Raw genomic sequence first — 19,052 nt, 5'->3', positions numbered from 1 at the left:
ATCACTTGGATTTCAGTAATTTCACAACTGTGGGAAGACCTACGCTCTATTTCTCCGTGACTAGGCCACAGTTTCCTTGCTGTGAAAACAGTCTTGAAGGCTGGGAGGGAAAAATGAACTGTTGTTTGTCTTTCTAATAGGACTATTTCACAAAACTGGGGAACCCCGTATTTAAGTTATTTGTAAAGGCCTCTCATTGCCTTGCATGGAGTGGCAAGTCTGAAGTCTGGAGGCTTACTAGATTCTAACCCTTGTAGCTATGTGTCATGAACTTAGGTCCTGTGTACTGTTGAAAAATCTGCTCCGAGGTTTCAGGTTATCTAACTGCAAAGCAAACATTAAAACAGGACCTACCTCACATGAAATTAAATCTTGTCCTATGAACTAAATGAGATGAGGAGTGTAAATTTCACCAGTAGCAAACTTTCCATAAATATTCAATTATTGTTCACAGGTAAAGACGGGCTTCCAAAGAAAATTCCAGCCCCGGCGAAGGAGAATTTATTAGACAGGAAAACAGAATAGATTTTCCTTACTTTCTCCTGATATTCTGCAGATAGACCTAGGATGGCAGGCAACTGCAAAAAAAAAAAAAAAAACTTGCAGGAGGAACAGAGAGTTAAAAAGTGCACACTGCCCCGTGCCCTTTCATTTGCTCTTTCCTACCACCTCTATGGAGTCCAGTTTGGCCAAGTGACAACAGGGCCCAGCAGGAACTCTGTATTGGGCTCAATTAGAAGTCTGGATTCTTTCCCATCTTTAGGCAGAACCTGTTTCGTGACCTTGAGAAAATCAGATTCTAATATTTACTTCCTAGGTTTACACTTTCTGCCCAGATGAAAATAAAAAGGCAAGGATTTTACAGACATCTGCCTCAAGTTAGTGACTCAGTCTAGGACAAGCTAACACCTAAGATCTGATAAGGGAGAGCAGGGAGAGCACTCAGGGGAAAGAGGGGCACTCTTCGGACAACTCTTCTACACCCTCAGGCCCTCGCAGAAGGCAGTGCCCTCTCACCTATCTTGAAGTTCCCAGGGGCTGCAGCTGAAGGGAAGAGTCACCAAGGAAGAGTAACAGGACCACAAACCGACCTGAACCAGAGAGGTTCTAGATTATAGTCTAGAGTCTAGGACAAGACAGGGATGCGGCAAGATCGCCAAATCTCACCATACTGAAGGGACTCTGGGTCCGGCTGGAAAGTGAAGTGGGCCACCCGCCGCTTCTGGGACGCGTCATCGCCAGCGGGTTGCAAGAAGCCTTGCACCAGCGCAGCGCAGCGCAATCCGCGCCGCCGCCGCTCCGCTCCTGCAGCCCCGAGCCGCAGCAGCCCACCGGCGCGCGCAGCCACCGCCGCCATCCCGGGTTCTCAGGCACCGCAGCCCACGCTGCCGGCAGGGAGGGCGGAGCTGAGACGCGGCCTCCTCATTGGGTGGTCTCGAGGGGCGGGTCCGTGAAAAAGACCAATCGGAGGTGGAAGGTGGTGCGGGGACGGAGACGCTAGGACCTGGCGGCCGGCGCAGACGGAAGCCATACCAAGGACCCTGCAGTCTCAAATGAGGTGTGAATCCACCCCAAAATCTGCTGCACGACTTGCGGTTTCACAGCGCGACTGGCTGTGTTCTTATCTATGTCATTTTTGCGGTGTCATTTTCAGTAGCGTTTTTGTTTTAAAACTATACTTCCTATGTTTCTCATAGTCTGTGAGTGCAGTATGGTAATGGTTAACAGTTAAAATGACAAGCATTGATTGGGGGGGGGGGGGAACCCTACAATCCTGGAAAAGCCTTCACTCTTACTTTGAAATAATTAATATATTTATATTTTTAAATTGGTTTTGTTTTTCCTGATTTAGATCATATAAAATAAAATGGTAAGTAGAGATTTTAGCCTTCAAATCCACTAGGAATTCTTGTGGTGCAGCAAAAATTACCTGATGGTCTTACTCTGTGTAACTTAGAAACATGCAAAAGTTAAATGACTGATTTAGATTTAAAGTAATCAACTTTAAATTTTTTATTTTAAAGTATTTAAGTGTTTAAAAGTATATATCCTCCTTAGCCATGAGTTGAAAGATAGCCCTCAAAATAGAACACAACGGAGACAAAAAAAAGGAAAGTGTGTCTAGATTCTAGGGGAAGGAAGGATACCAGAGTGGAGGAAGTATTGTGACAACTGAGAGAATGGAGGGGAAGGAGACAGGGAGGAGCATTCCTCCTGTAGCATGTGTGACCTCTTACAGTTTTTTGGTTTAGCTAAGAAGCCCCGGGAAAGAGTAGAAATGGAATTTTGAATGTTCAAAAAGGCACACGAAGGAGACAGGCTTAGACAGTGGCACAGTCAAACGTGATAAGAGACTTAGAACAGCCTGAAGAGAAACAAGCTCTTGAAGGTCAAAATGCTTCCAGAGGTACGGCTGACCTGCACCCAGAGGATTAGAAGTCACCAAGAACATACAGAGAACCATAGTCTTCCAAAACAGATGAGATGGGTACAAAGGCTCATGGGTAGCATGAAAAACTGAAGTACCTTCTGAGGCGAGGAAAGAAATGTCTAGTTCCTATGCTGAGAGCCTGTCCCCATCCCCAGTCACAGTGCATTGAACTTCATCTTGGGAAACCGAAGACTCTTTTCAGGGAGTCAGGCTATCTTTAAATGCCTCTGGGAAGGGCAAAAATTGGAATTTTTCCATAATTTTATAATCTTTATTAAAAAAAAAACAAAGATGAAACTGACTACATTTGGAATTTCTGGTGGCACAGTCCTGGGTTCTGCAAGACACCTTAACATGCTGCAGATGTGTTATCCTCTTTGTCTGAGCCATTTCCACGTGGGTGTCTGACTAACCCCTGTGACGATGGAGCTAGCAGACGTCAGAGTTGCTGTTCTTTCTTCAGATTCTTGCACCGTTTCCTCTCACGGAGCATCACTTCCTGTTCAGTCTCCTCCCGCTGAGACTCCTCCCTCTTGGGCCCCAGCAACCGTTCGGAGAAAGGTAAAGCTTTCTTTGCACATTGACTGAAAGGAGTATCACTGCCCTCACACTAACATGCCACACAGAACAGGAAAATGTTGCTGCCGCGTGGCCAGGAAGCATGCAAGTGTGACATCCAGAACTGAGAAACTCGGAGACATTTGGCGGTTAATAATGGATTTGTAACAGGATTTATTGTGTATATACACACTCTCTTTAAACTCAGTGTTTTAAAAATACAAATTAGTCGATGAAAACTGAGCAGAAAGGACGAGGGTATGACTGAAAGGATAAAGGAGCTTGCTGCTAACTCCGATAACCTGGGTTCAATACCTAAAGATGACATGGTAGAGAAGAACTGACTCCTAAAAGTTGCCCTCTGACCTCCACAGGATGCCATGGCTTGTATATATGCACAGGTGAATACATACATACATACATACATACATACATACATACATACATACATAAAATGCAACAAAAAGAAAACTTTAATAGGCAGACAATTGCTTGTCCTGATTAGACCTTTTGTGAGTTTGACACAAGCAATCAGGGTCTTGTGGAAAAAGGTAACTTCAACTGAGAAAAATGTTTCTCTTATATTAGACTGTACACGTGGCTTCCATTCTTTGCCATTGCATATAGCTGGCTAGAAAAATCTTTGCAGATTGTAAATGTATTTTTTATTTCTCTTGACCTCATAATATTTAGAAGTGGAACTGATGGATTGTATAATTATTTTAACATTTCTGGGTGGCTGATACACTGTTTCATTACCAAACTCCACTAGAACTGGATATGGGTTCATTTTAAATTTAGATTTCTTGAGTAATATTAAATGGTATTCCATTTTGATTTTGTTTTGAATTTCCATGATGATTAATGATATTGAATATTTTAAGATGTTTAATGACAACTGGAATGTCTTTTTTAATGATTAATTAATTATTGATTGATTTCCTTTACGTCCTGAGCAAAGCTTCCCTTTGAAATGAAATATCTACTCATATCTTGGAATAATCTTTTGTCTTCTAAAATGGTTTTTATATTCATAGAAAAACTGAAGACAGGGCACAGAGAGTCCTTCAACACTGCCCCTCGGTGGTACACTGTCGCCCTGAAGAACCACTTGGATTCTTCCCAACGTCCATAACTTATTTTAGGGTCCAGTTTCACTGTGACGGAGTGAATGGGCTCGAAAGTGTATTTCACTTATTGAATTTATTCACCATTATAAGTGAAAGTCCCCAGTACCTACTCTACCTTTTGTCCCTCCCTTTCCCTGGTAACTACCAACTTATTTTTTATTGTCTCACCATTTTTATTTTTCTAGAATGTAATATAGTTAGAATGCATAGTTAGGTACCTTTTTCAGGTTGGTTTGTGTATTAGTTAAGTATATATATATACATATGTACATATAGCATCCCTTTGTCACCCTCTGATAATGCTTTATTCTTTTTTTTTCTTTTCTTTTTTTTCTAGAGCTGGGGACCGAACCCAGGACCTTGAGCTTGCTAGGCAAGCGCTCTACCACTGAGCTAAATCCCCAGCCCTGATAATGCTTTATTCTTAAAGACTTATCATTTCACTTTGTATCATTCTTCTTACATTTAGCCAACTTTGATTAACCATCTTTTCTTTATTTGGCATCCAGATGGTTTTGTATCTGCTGCACTTTTTCCTTTCTCACGACACCAACATCCATCTCTACCCCTCGGTTTACTTCCAGGTGCTTCCACTCTCCGTTCTTTTCCCCTATCCCTGCTTCCTTCTCATTTTTCATTCATTTGCTGAGTAAATGTACTCTATATTGAGTTTACTGGGGTGTTTTCCTACTATAACAGAGTGTTTTCACCTCTCAGTGTTACTGGGAATTGGGATCTCAAGAATAGACTAGTTACTGAGAAGATCCTAAATCAAACCTTAAGAGATTATCAACATCAATACCAGTAAATGAAAACAGTAAGACAGCATAAGGTACAAAGAGGTCATGACTCCTCCATTCCTGAATCCAAAGAAGCTAAGATTATTGAATTCCTAAGAATTCAGTGTCTGCATCTAAATGAATCAATGGCTTAAGGGTGAAACTAATAGAGGGGTGGTGTGAACGAATAACAGCAAGGGAGAAGAGAAGTCGGTGGTGTGGCTAAGAAATTCAGCAAGAGGGTCAGATGAAAGGACAGCAATGTTGGAAGTGAAAACCAAGCAAAAGGAGTGGAAAGCGTCCTCAGTAGTCTAGAGGAAACAGCAGACAGAACCAAGGATGAAAGGCCAGCCCAAGGAAACCCAACACCCAAACATCAAAGCAAAAAAATTAAACCAGTATGGCCACACAGTCTAAACACTCTAGGGTATGACCAAACAGCCAAACCTAAGAATCCACAGGATAGAACAAAAGAGGGAGAGAGAGCAGAAATAAACAATGAAGACGTAGAAAATGTATTCAGTGAAATTACAGCAGAAAATTCCCAAAACTCTAGGGAAAGAAACAGATATCCAAACCCAAGAAATATTTATCCCAAAGAGACAGAGCTAGAGAGGAATGTCTCCATGACACATCACAGTCAAGATGCTGAAACCACAGAATAACCGGATCAGATGAAACAGAGGAAGACGTCAAACTCACTCCACAAGCAGCAGAGCAGCGCTCGGATCACCAGCGGGAAGCCCGACAGCACGGGACGGTGTTTCAGGCCCTGAAATTGAATGACTGCCAACCAAGATCCAGCAAGGTCAATGTCAAAACTGGCAGACTAAACAGGAAAAGACATAAATCGTGTCGTATAGAGCGTCGCATCTTGAGTAGTAGTATGTTATCCGCTAATCACAATATCCAAGCAAAGCCTGTTCCTGCATCATGCACCTCACCCACAACTCCAGCTGTTTCAGAGGCTGAGGCCAAATTTGAAGAAACACAGTTTAAAGTCAACCTGAGTGTGATGGTTTGTATATGTGCAGGCCAGGGAGTGGCATAATTAGAAGGTGTGACCCTGTTGGGGTAGGTGTGTCACTGTGGGTGTGGGCTTTAAGACCCTCATCCTATCTGCCCGGAAGCCAGTATTCTGCTAGCAGCTTTCAGATGAAGATGTAGAACTCTCAGCTCCTCCTGCACCATGCCTGCCTAGATGCTGCCATGCTCCCACCTTGATGATAATGACTGAACCTCTGAACCTGTAAGGCAGCCCCTATTAAATGTTGTTCTTACAACAGTTGCCTTGGTCATGGTGTCTGTTCACAACAGTAAAACCTTAACAAAGACACTGAGATACACAGTGAAGGTTAAATAAATAAAGTAGAGGATAGATGATCAATATCAGGGAAGCCTGTTAGGAGAATTTATCTAGGTCCTGCTAAGATTTGTGGCTGACATTTGCTTTTTATTTTGGTCCTTATCGTTTTAGTAAGCTGAGCCCTCTGTTCAGTATGTGCACTGAGAGCCCTGCTTGTGCCAGGCACTGTGTGTTTGCCAATAACTTTAAGGCAACCCATGCATTGAGCCGCCTATCTGACCCCATATATAAGAGTTCCCACCACCACCCTCTCTGCATTCTTACATCCTACAGGGCTTCAGGATAGATGGTGGTCAGCCTTCCAGGCACCTGACTCATCCTGTTCAGTCAGAAACCATAATGCATTCACTGCAGAACAGAGGTGGTGTCCTTCAAAGTAGCATTTTCTGCAGTTGGTGCTTATCCTGTCAAGGATATTTAGGAGGCGGAGCCAGAGGGTGGGGGGAGTGGTGGCTAATATCCAAATAATAGTTTCTGCCAAGGTGTATATAATCATAGTTCTCACCCCTGGGTTGAGGCCCTTGTCTAAGGGGTTAGCTAAGGCCATCAGAAAACTCAGATATTTACATTGTGATTCATAACAGTAGCAAAATGCAGTTACAAAGTAGCAATGAAGATAATTTTATGGTTAGGGTCACTACAACATGAGGACCTGTACTAACGGGCCACAGTATTGGGAAGATTGAGAACCACTGTTTTCCAGAGAGACACGTTAATTTGTAAAAAGGCATGCATGTGGTCAGTAGTGATTGTTTTAATTCCAATGATAATTTATGAATACTGCCAGATGTATAAAATCTTAATTAAAATTTATGCTTATACAATCATTAATATTGCAAATGACATTTTTTTAAAAGAATAACTGCCAACCAAGATTACTACCTCCAGCAAGGTCATCTTTAAAACTAATGTCTTACTTTTTCCTTTCTGTATGTCCTGCCTTTGACCCCATTGGAACTACAATTCTTGCGACCTGGTGGGGACCAGTGTGGAAAAGGAGGGAAGAGCATGGGCCAAGTCCCAGTGACCCCTGACAACTTTCCATAGTACATAAAGCCACCCCAAGACAAGGTTGAACGGTGGTCCCAACCTTTTCTTCCGATTAGATACCACACAATACCCATTCCCTTGTGGTATAAGCATTAAAAATGCTGGCGTTCCAGCCTCTCCAGTGTTTTTACTCTTTGCACCTTTGGGAATTGAATCAAAGCCCTTGCACATTCTACCGCCTCACTGTATCTCAGGCCCACATTTCTGCTACTTTTAAAGAACTTGAACAGATGGTCTTTCCCCAACCACCTGATATCAACCATGGCTGTGAGATTTGCTTTGCCAGTGGATGTGAACATAAGGGAAAGTAGCAGCTCCTGGGTAAAAATTACAAGAACTAGAGATCAGCTCTCTGTGTTCTCTTCCTCTGTCGCATCAAGTAATAATATCTCAAAGACTAAGGCATGCGCCTGACCTGATGCTTTAAGGCATCTCCCTTGATGGTGCGGACCATGAGCGAAAAGCACCCTTTGGATGTGTCGCTGGATTGTGCTTTGTTTGGGATTTGATTTACATCCAGCGTCATTTCTCAGTGCAAGCCAAGTCCTTTACCTGCTGTTCACTAGCCTAACCATGTGGGTCCTTGAAGACAGTGCTCAGCAGTATGTTTAATGACACTGAGTTCCCTGTAACGTGGTACATAGGTGTGACCACACATTACTGTAGATTTAAGTGGTCTAGAGCTGTGTTTGGGTTACTCACAATCTTTACCTTAAACTTACATTTCAGAATCCTGACATTGATGTAACTGCCCTGTTTCAATAATAGAAAAACACCATTGGTCTGCTATAGCCTCTGAATGAGCAGGCTCTTTCTGCACCCATGCTACCGATGAGAAAAGAGGATCAGGGAAACCCATCGACTAATCTCAGCTTAGGCGGGATAAAGCTTTCCAGTAAGTAGGTGGTTTTTAGCTTCTAAAACCTGTACTGCTTTCCAAGGTAAATTTGCAAGGTAATCCTTGGAACTTTCTTCAAATGTTAGATGGTCTAGGGTTCCTGCTAAGAAATTGTTACTTAGTGGCCCAAAGTAGAGAAGCATGTTTTTAACAAACTCCCCCAACCCCCCATCTTTTACATGGTCTACATGTCATATACAAACCTATAAATCTTTTAGGCCTTTACATGCACTACAATGCACTCTTCCTACAGAAAAGAATGACCATGGCCTTCTCAACTCAGACTTTTAACACTTAAGACATTAATGTATTAACAGCTTATTTAGCATTAATTTATTAACATTAATTGGTTTAGCATTAACTTTAACTTTTAACAACTATTAAAATAATCTCTCACTGAGCGAATGACTTCTGAAAATATGGGGTGAACAACTGGAAAGAAACAAACTGAGTCATAAAGAATAGAAGGGAGGAACAACAGCTCTCTGAACCTGGATCCCACTGGGAGAGAGCTGGTCTCCTAGGAGTGCTGACACACCTCAGCGCACAAATAGGACTACCACTTCTGCTCTGTGGAACCCACTGGAGCCCCCTGGATGCAGGAGCCTAGGAACAGTCTGGGACAGAATCCTTCCGGTTTCTGTTTCCACCTTGAGCTGACCATATACCACAGCTCCCTGTGCCCGGATCCTGCTGGGAGAGAGCTGGTCTTCTAGCAGTGCTGACACACAGACTTAACAGGAGAGTCAAGCCACTGTCAAAGAACAGCTAACACCAGACATAACCAGATGGCAGGAGGCAAGCGCAAGAACCTAAGCAACAGAAACCAAGGCCACTTGGCATCTTTGGAACCCAGTTCTTCTACCACAGCAAATGTTCTCCCAATACACAACAGAAAAAGTAAGATTCTGATTTAAAATCACACCTCATGATGATGCCAGGTGACTTTAAGAGATACAGGAAAACACAGGTTAACAGGTAGAAGCCCTTAAAGAGGAAACACAAAAATCCCTTAAAGAATTACAGGAAAACACAACCAAACAGGTGAAGGAATTGAACAAAATGGAAATAGAAAGAATAAAGAAATCATAAAAGGAGACAACCCTGGAGATAGAAAAACTAGAAAAGAGATTAGGAGTCATAGATTCAAGCATCACCAACAGAATACAAGAGATAGAAGAGAGAATCTCAGGGGAAGAAGATACCATAGATAACACTGACACAGCAAACAAAGAAAATGCAAAACTCAAAAAGATCCTAACCCAAAACATCCAGGAAATCCAGGACACTATGAGATCAAACCTAAGGATAATAGGTATAGAAGAAAGCAAAGATTCCCAACTTAAAGGGACAGTAAATAACTTAAACAAAATTATAGAAGAAAACTTCTCTAACCTAAAGATAGAGATGCCCATAAGCATACAAGAAGTCTATAGAACTCCAAATAGATAGAACAAAAAAGAAATTCCATATGTCACATAATAGTCAAAAAACAAAATGCATGAAACAAAGAAAGAATATTAAAAGCAGTGAGAGAAAAAGGTAAAGTAACATATAAGGACAGCCCTATCAGAATTATACCAGACTTCTCAACAGAGACTGAAAACTAGAATATTCTGGGTAGATGTCATATAGACCCTGAGAGAACACAAATGCCAGCCCATGCTACTATAGCCAGCAAAACTCTCAATTATCATAGATGGAGAAACCAAGATATTCCATGACAAAACCAAATTTACACAATATATTTCCACAAATCCAGCCCTAAAGGATAATAGATGGAAAACTCCAACACAGAAAGAGAAGCTACACGCTAAAAAAAAAAAAAAAAAAAAAAGCAAGAATGTAATCTTTCAACTAACCCAAAAGAAGATAGCCACACAAACACAATTCCACCCTAAGAACAAAAATAATAGGAAACAACAATCATTGATCCCTAATATCTCTCACCATCTATAGATTCAATTCCCCAATAAAAAGACATAGACTGGGGGTTGGGGATTTAGCTCAGTGGTAGAGCGCTTGCCTAGGAAGCGCAAGGCCCTGGGTTCGGTCCCCAGCTCCGAAAAAAAAAAAAAAAGACATAGACTAACAGACTGGATAAGTAAACAGGACCCAGTATTTTGCTGCATTATAGGAAATGTACCTCAGTAACAAAGAAAGACACTTCATAAGAGTAAAAGGCTGGGAAAAAAATTTTCCAAGCAAATGGTCCCAAGAAACAAGCTGGAGTAGCCATTCTAATATCAAATAAAATCAACTTTCAATGAAAAGTTATTTAAAAAGATAAGGTAGGACACTTCATACTCATCGTAGGAAAAATCCACCAAGCTGAACTCTCAATTCTGAATATCTATGCTCCAAATGCAAGAACACCTACATTCATAAAGAAACTTTACTAAAACTCAGAGCACACATTGCACCTCACACAATAATAGTGGGAGACTTCAACACTCCATTCTCAGCAATGGAGAGATCATGGAAACAGAAACTAAACAGACACAGTGAAACTAACACAAGTCATGAACCAAATGGATTTAATAGACATATATAGAACATTTCATCCTAAAACAAAAGGATATACCTTCTTCTCAGCACCTCATGGTACTTTCTCCAAAATTGACCATATAATCAGTCACAAAACAGGCCTTAACAGATACAAGATGATAGAAATAATCCCATGCATCCTATCAGATCACCATGGACTAAGGCTGGTCCTCAATAACAACAAAAACAACAGAAAGCCCACATACACATAGAAGCTGAACAACTCTCTACTCAATGATAGAAATGAATACTCAATTTCAAGGAAGAAATAAAGGAATTAAAGACTTTTTAGAAATTAATGAAAATGAAGGTACAGCATACCCAAACTTAAGCAGTGCTAAGAGGAAAACTCATAGCTCCGAGAGCCCCCAAAAAAGAAACTGGACAGAGCATACATTAGCACTTGACAGCACACCTAAAAGCTCTAGAACAAAAAAAGAAGTACACCCATAAAGAGTAGATGGCAGGAAATAATCAAATACAGGGCTGAAATCACCCAAGTAGCACAAAAAGAACTATACAAAGAATCAACAAAACCAGGAGCTGGTTCTTTAAGAAAATCAACAAGATAGATAAACCCTTAGCTAGACTAACTAAAGGGCACAGAGACAGTATCCAAATTAACAAAATCAGAAATGAAAAGGGAGACAAAAACAACCGAAACTGAGGAAATCCAAAAATCAGTAGGACAAATGGCAACCAACAGATTGGGGAAAAAAAATCTTTACCAATCCTACGTCCAATATCCAACATATACAAAGAACTTGAGAAGTTAGATTCCAGGGAATCACATAACCCTTTTTAAAAAATGGGCTACAGAGGTAAACAAAGAATTCCCAACTGGCAAATATTGAATGGTTAAGAAGCACATAAAGAAATGTTTAACATCCTTAGTCATCAGGGAAATGCAAATCAAAACAACTCTGAGATTCTGCCTCACACTCATCAAAATGGCTAAGATCAAATACTCAGGTGACAGCAGATGCTGGTGAGGTTGTGGAAAAAGAGGAAAACTCCATTGTTGATTGCATTGCAAGCTGGTACAATCACTCTGGAAATCAGTAATGCAGTTCCTCAGAAAATTGGACATAGTACTACCTGAGGACCCAGCTATACCTCTCCTGGGCATATACCCAAAAGATGCTTTAACCTATAACAAGGACACATGGTCCACTATGTTCATAGCAGTCCTATTTATAATAGCCAGAATCTGGAAAGAACCCAGATGCCCTTCAACAGAGGAATGGATACAGAAAATGTAGTACATCTACACAATGGAATATTACTCAGCTGTCAAAAACAATGACTTCATGAAATTCTTAGGCAAATGAATGGAACTTGAAAATATCATCCTGAGTGAGGTACCCAATCACAAAAGGACACACATGGTATGCACTCACTGATTAACAGATATTAGCCCCAAAGCTTGGAATACCCAAGATACAATTCACAAACCACATGAAGCTCAAGAAGGAAGAACAAAGTGCAGATGCTTCAGACCCTCTTTAGAAGGGGGAACAGAAATACTCACAAGGAGGAGATATGGAGACAAAGTGTGGAGTAGAGAATGAAAGGCCACCCAGAGACTGCTCCACATGGGGATGCATCCCATATATAGCCACCAAACCCAGACAATATTGTGGCTGCCAAAAAGTGCATGCTGACAGGAGCCTGATATAGCTGTCTCCTGAGAGGCTCTGCCAGAGCCTCACATATACAGAGGCGGATGCTCACAGCCAACCATTGAACTGAGAACAGAGTCCCCAGTGGAGGATTTAGAGAAAGGACTGCAGTAGCTGAAGGGGTTTGCAACCCCATAAGAAGAACACAATATCAACCAAGCAGACTTCTCAGAGCTCCCAGGGACTAAACCACCATGCCAAGAGTACACAGGGATGAACCTATGGCTCCATCCACATATGTAGCAGAGGATGGACTTGTCTGGCATCAGTGGGAGGAGAAGCCCTTGCTCCTCTTAAGGCTCGATGCCCCAGTGTAGGGGAGTGTCAGGGAGGGGAGGTGGGAGAGAGTGTGTGGCTGGGTGAGGAAGCATCCTCATAGAAGCAGGGGTGGGGGCGGTGTTGGGATAGGGGATTTCTGGAGGGGAACCGGGAAAGGGGATAACATTTGAAATGTAAATTAAAAAATTCAATTAAAAGAAAAGACAGAAAGCTATGTAAGCTTAAAAAAAAAAAAGAAAGAATAGAAGAGAGATCGAATCCAGAGACTAAAGCGAACAATGCAGGAGATGTTGTTAGAGAATTAATAGTAAAGCCCAGGCCATGAATTAGTCTCAACGATCTAATCAATCTTTGAGTGATTCCACCGGATTCAGTTCCTAGGAGAAAACCTGCCTGATGTGTCCTCACTGGGGGGAAAAAAAAGACATCTTATTGGCAAAAACTATACACAAAGCAAAAAACACATTGGAAACTTAAAGACACAGTGGCCATGCAATCACCCAGCTAAGAGGCACCTGTACAGCTCACAGTAAACGTCCTTCCTTTTGACACTTTAATATGGACCTAGTCACCTTTATATCCTTCAATCTAGAGATGGCGGCTTCACAAATTCAAATCAAATACATCTTCTATTTAAAGATACCTTTAAGTTTATAATTATATGTATATCTGTGTATACATGACTATATGTGTGTCTGTGTGTGTGTTCAGATGAGGGGTTGAGAGAGGACACCAGATCGCCTGAAGCTGAATTTAAAAGCAGCTGCGATGAAAGAATTCCAGGAAAACACAATCAAACAGTTGAAGGAATTAAAAATGGAAATAGAAGCAATCAAGAAAGAACACATGGAAAGAACCCTGGACATAGAAAATCAAAAGAAAAGACAAGGAGCTGTAGATACAAGCTTCACCAACAGAATACAAGAGATGGAAGAGAGAATCTCGGGAGCAGAAGATTCCATAGAAATCATTGACTCAACTGTCAAAGATAATGTAAAGCAGAAAAAGCTACTGGTCCAAAACATACAGGAAATCCAGGACTCAATGAGAAGATCAAACCTAAGGATAATAGGTATAGAAGAGAGTGAAGACTCCCAGCTCAAAGGACCAGTAAATATCTTCAACAAAATCATAGAAGAAAACTTCCCTAACCTAAAAAAAGAGATACCCATAGGCATACAAGAAGCCTACAGAACTCCAAATAGATTGGACCAGAAAAGAAACACCTCCCGTCACATAATTGTCAAAACACCAAACGCACAAAATAAAGAAAGAATATTAAAAGCAGTAAGGGAAAAAGGTCAAGTAACATATAAAGGCAGACCTATCAGAATCACACCAGACTTTTCGCCAGAAACTATGAAGGCCAGAAGATCCTGGACAGATGTCATACAGACCCTAAGAGAACACAAATGCCAGCCCAGGTTACTGTACCCTGCAAAACTCTCAATTAACATAGATGGAGAAACCAAGATATTCCATGACAAAACCAAATTTACACAATATCTTTCTACAAATCCAGCACTACAAAGGATAATAAAGGGTAAAGCCCAACATAAGGAGGCAAGCTATACCCTAGAAGAAGCAAGAAACTAATCATCTTGGCAACAAAACAAAGAGAAGAAAAGCACACAAACATAACCTCACATCCAAATATGAATATAACAGGAAGCAATAATCACTATTACTTAATATCTCTCAACATCAATGGCCTCAACTCCCCAATAAAAAGACATAGATTAACAAACTGGATACGCAATGAGGACCCTGCATTCTGCTGCCTACAGGAAACACACCTCAGAGACAAAGACAGACACTACCTCAGAGTAAAAGGCTGGAAAACAACTTTCCAAGCAAATGGTCAGAAGAAGCAAGCTGGAGTAGCCATTCTAATATCAAATAAAATCAATTTTCAATTAAAAGTCATCAAAAAAGATAAGGAAGGACACTTCATATTCATCAAAGGAAAAATCCACCAAGATGAACTCTCAATCCTCATCTTCGGTTGGTTTATATACAAGTGTGCAATTTCTAGGCTTGAAAGTAAAATGATGCTATCTGGTGCTGGATAGAGGAGCCTTATTTTTTATTATGGCAGCTTGCTATTTTTGTAACATGGTGATTTGGTTGAACACAATAAAGTACAGTAGTAACTGAAAAAAAAAAAAAGAAATGCCAACTGAAATTGTAACTCCCTAAAGTAAAATGTTTTTAAGTGAAAAAATCTAATATTTGAATTCAATCCAAACTGATTGAGTTACTCTGATTTGCGATGTCCTCACTAGGGAATTTATTTTCTGATCTGAAAAAAAAAAAAAGCAGCTGCGAACTGCCTGATATACATGGTATGAACGAAACTCAGGTCCTCTGCAGGAGTGGTACTCATGATCAACAGCCAAGCTGTCTTCCAGCCCTAAACTTCTCTCTATATACACATACACACACACACACACACACACACACACACACACACACACACACGTACGCTTACGCATATCATAGAGAGGAGCAGTTAAACACACGTGATTTACATACATGCCATACTTAGGGTTGACTGTGGTATACAAACTACAGGTTCATATGTGCCTGAAAGGTAAACACACCTGGCCATAGGCTCACAGAAACAAAGAACATCTGGAAGGAGCTTCGTTCAGGGAAAGAAGGTAAAGTGAGCAGTCGTGCATCTACTGCATAAACCAAACCCACGCCTTAAAGTGTCACGACAGCTTTTTAAAACCCTCAAAGCTCAGGCAGCTTCATGAACAAATTCTGACAAAAACTTAGGGAGGAAATGGTGTCAATTAGATTTCCAAAATTTCCAAACAGTCCAGCAACGGTGGTGCATACCTACAATCCCAGATCTCCAGGTATAAAAGCAGGAGAATGTGAGGTGAAATGTGGTATGGGCCATTTGATGAGTTCAAGGCTTGCTCAGACTTCCTAATAAGACACTATTAAAAACTAAGATATTAAACATACAATAACATTTGCTGATTCGTTTTATAATGATAGAATTACTCAGATATTAAAATATGTAACTCATCATAAAAAGAAAAACTAAGACATTTTTCATAAGGAAAGATACTGTAAGGAATATAATGAAGCAACATGTAAATATAAATTTACAACCAAAAAGGACAATCATGAAAACTCGAGGTTCGTTTAGCATTTTAAATTAGTCGATGTTTTTATTTATATTAATGCAATGGAAAACAAACCATGATGATTTCAGTAGGAGCAGAAAGAGATTAAATGACTCAAGTAGAAATTGTAGGGCTAGATGTTTTTTTAAAAAATCACTAGATGCTATGTATATGTAGCAGACTAACTTCAGATTCAAAGACAAGAAAGTGGGAAAACAAAAAGCACAGGAGGAGAATTTGTAGCTAGCCTGGGCTAGCAAGCAAAACCTTCCTCAAATAACAGCACAAGGAGGGGGGGCAGAGATGGCTCAGTGATTGAGTGCAAGCTGCTCTCTCAGAGCATCTCCGTGTGCACATAAACAGGCAGATACACAGATATACACATAAAACAACAACAAAATAAAAACAAAAAGGAAAACGCACAGTCGTGTGCTACATAATGAAGTTTCGGGCATTGAAACATCCACGTTCCCAAAAGATTATAATGGAGGTGAGAATTTTCGACCTTAATGATGTCTTGGCCTTCGGAACATCGTAGCATAACACCTTACTCAAGTGTTTGTGATGATGCTGTGTAAACTAATCTACTGCATTGACTGCTATAGATAAAACTATTACATGTACAGTTTACACAGCACAAATGCTTCACTGTGACAATACACAACCGGGCACTTAGGATACTGTACCCTTTATCCTTGTGAACTACACTCCTGTGAAACAGAACTAGGTGCAGTGCAGAGGGGAGAGAGGTGGGGGGGAAGGGAGTAAGGAGGGGGAGGGAGGGAGCCAGGGAGGGAGGGAGGGAGAGAGAGAGAGAGAGAGAGAGAGAGAGAGAGAGAGAGAGAGAGAGAGAGAGAGAGAGAGACCAAATAACTAGAATCGTAAATGGAAGAAAGAAAATTGTACCAAATACAAGATAATAGGTCTGGCAAGAGGGCTTGGCAGGTAAAGGTACTTGTCATGCAAGCCTGAACTCCTGAGTCTGATCAACCCACATGATAAAAGGAAAGACTTGACTCCACTAAGCTGTCCTATAATCACTCTGTGCACTCAGACAACACACACACACACACACACACACACACACACACACACGCACAAATTAATAAGTAATAATTGTCATTTTTGAAAATGTAAATACAAGGGAATAGAAAGATCAAAAGCAATCAATTGCTGGTAAATGTAGACACTACCGTCATATATTCCTTTCTTAATGGTAAAAGACAGATGACTGTTTAAGTAAAATTTATTATAACATTGTGGTATAGGGGTTCTAAATTGTAGATCTGACAAGTTATAACCGGTAGTGTCTAAATGGGATCTGTACTGTTTACGGCTCTCATGGTTTCTCTGGAGTGATGTGATGTGAAAGCTAAGTCAATGGTAGTGTGTAAGAATGAGGGTTGCCATCCCTCGAGCCTTTCAAAGAGGCACAGATACAAAGGCAAGAGGGAAGTTAAAACGGAATCTTCCACTAACCCCAAAGAAAGCACTAAAAGATTATTGATAAGATTGCTCCATGGGATGGACCATCTTTTAAAAACTGCCACACAGTATCTAGTAGATTAGTACCAGATAGAGGCAGTGAGAGGTAACAAACCATCTCATAGGTCAGAATTGAAGACTCTGGCTGTCTGACCTTGGGTAACTACTTTAACCCACTGAGTCTTCTGGGGAGACATTAAAACTCATCAAGACAGATGCCGTGATGATTAGATCATATACTTATAAAGACAGATGCTTCTCAGTAAGAATTTATTGCCGTAGCAGCAATGGCCAAGTGCTTAAGGTGCTGGACTTGAAGTAAGTATTTATTGAATTAGTTCATTAACATGTAAACAAATAAAGCAAAATTTTACATGTGTCTGGCCCAGAAAAAAAAAAGCCTGCAAAATATTAACTATATCTTTCATTTTTACTAAAACTTCACAAGAATAAGCCAGGCATAGTGGCGCATGTGTGTGATTTTAGCACTGGGAAGGCTGAGGCAGGAGAAGCATAAGCTCAGCTGTAGTGGCACAGCCTATCTCAAGAGCAAATTTCCAAACAAAACGAAAGGAAAGCCTTCTCAATACAGATTGTAGTTACTTGTAAAAGACGCCAGGTGGCGTCAGATAATAAAAATTATTAGCACTTTGTAATCCTCCCTAGGACGCAATTGCAAAGTACACGTATTTATGAAATTTTCTAAGCCAATGTACGAATTTCAAATGTTTTTCCCATTAATTTCCAGCTCAGCGTCAATTCCATATGGTGTATCTACCATTGCCCTGATCAAGCAAAAGTAAGCCAAAGCCCACACAGGACCAGCTATTTTATTTTGTGCCCACCTCTCCCAGCAAGTAGTTATTAACACCAGGTAATGGATGAGAAAACTGAAGCTGAGGGGTAAATCCAGGACTCTGTGTGTGTGTGTGTGTGTGTGTGTGTGTGTGTGTGTGTGTGTGTTCTCTGGGGACATATATCCGTATTCAAGCCCAGGTAATTTGAATTCAAAAAATCCAATGCTTGACTTTTTGTCCATGTTGCTTTTCTATCCACAACAAAATAGAATGGGCTAATATATATTCAGACAGGACAGAAAGGAAAGTTTCAGAAACAGCTCTTAGTGGCACACGGGTGCTATTTCAGTTCAGTGAGGATGAGTGACAGACTTCCCAATGAACTCGGCCATGACAACTTATTTCACACCACATACCAAACCCCAATTGGTCCAAACGTTTTATTTTAAATAAGAAAATAATTTTTACCAAGATTTATATATATGTACCCTGTATCTTTACTCACATTTTCTGGCAGTTTCATAGAAGTATACATCTTAAATATAACTTCCCAATTCCTCTCTCAATCTTCATCTAGCCGGCCCCCACTAGATCTCCTCCCTCACTTTAAGACTCTCTTACGCCTGCCTTTAACAACCCACTGAGTCCAGCTACTATAGGATTAACTACTGGTACATGAGTGAACTGCTATAGGCCACCCCCTCAAAGAAAAGTGAGCCTCCCTCTTGCAGCACCCATTGGACCCACAGCTCTTCAATCAGGGGTGGAGCCTCGGGAAATGGTCCTGGCTTCATTCTGCAACTTTTTGCTAGCTTGAACTTGTGCCAGTCTTGTGCAGATAGTCATGGTTCCTGTGTGTTCATTTGTGCATAAGGCCAAAGTCCAGAGAACAGCATTTCACAGCACC

The 19,052-nt window shown here is 40.8% G+C and overlaps 1 protein-coding gene and 1 long non-coding RNA gene across 3 annotated transcripts in view; one reads left to right on the top strand and one right to left on the bottom strand.

Moving 5' to 3' along the window:
* The window catches only part of Bckdhb (branched chain keto acid dehydrogenase E1 subunit beta), a 187,001-nt gene extending 185,616 nt beyond the window's left edge, over positions 1–1,385 (bottom strand). The window contains exons 1-2 of one of the 2 annotated variants that reach the window (XM_087560759.1): positions 1,168–1,368; positions 537–578 (exon numbers count right to left, since the gene is read on the bottom strand). In XM_087560759.1, coding sequence (XP_087416885.1) covers positions 537–578; positions 1,168–1,357 — 232 coding nt within the window. In that variant the 5' untranslated portion in view covers positions 1,358–1,368. 2 annotated transcript variants of the gene reach the window in all.
* Positions 1,386–1,490: 105 nt separating this feature from the next.
* On the top strand, positions 1,491–6,183 carry LOC102557516 (uncharacterized). The gene is made up of 3 exons (XR_015627373.1): positions 1,491–1,558; positions 2,895–2,992; positions 4,457–6,183. It is a non-coding gene; the product is annotated as an uncharacterized LOC102557516 (long non-coding RNA).
* The last annotated feature ends 12,869 nt before the right edge of the window (positions 6,184–19,052 follow it).

The sequence above is a fragment of the Rattus norvegicus genome, chromosome 8, assembly GCF_021556685.1.
Source record: "Rattus norvegicus strain SHRSP/BbbUtx chromosome 8, alternate assembly SHRSP_T2T, whole genome shotgun sequence".
In the NCBI taxonomy this organism is placed as follows: domain Eukaryota; kingdom Metazoa; phylum Chordata; class Mammalia; order Rodentia; family Muridae; genus Rattus; species Rattus norvegicus.
This window is presented reverse-complemented; position numbering and strand designations above follow the sequence as displayed.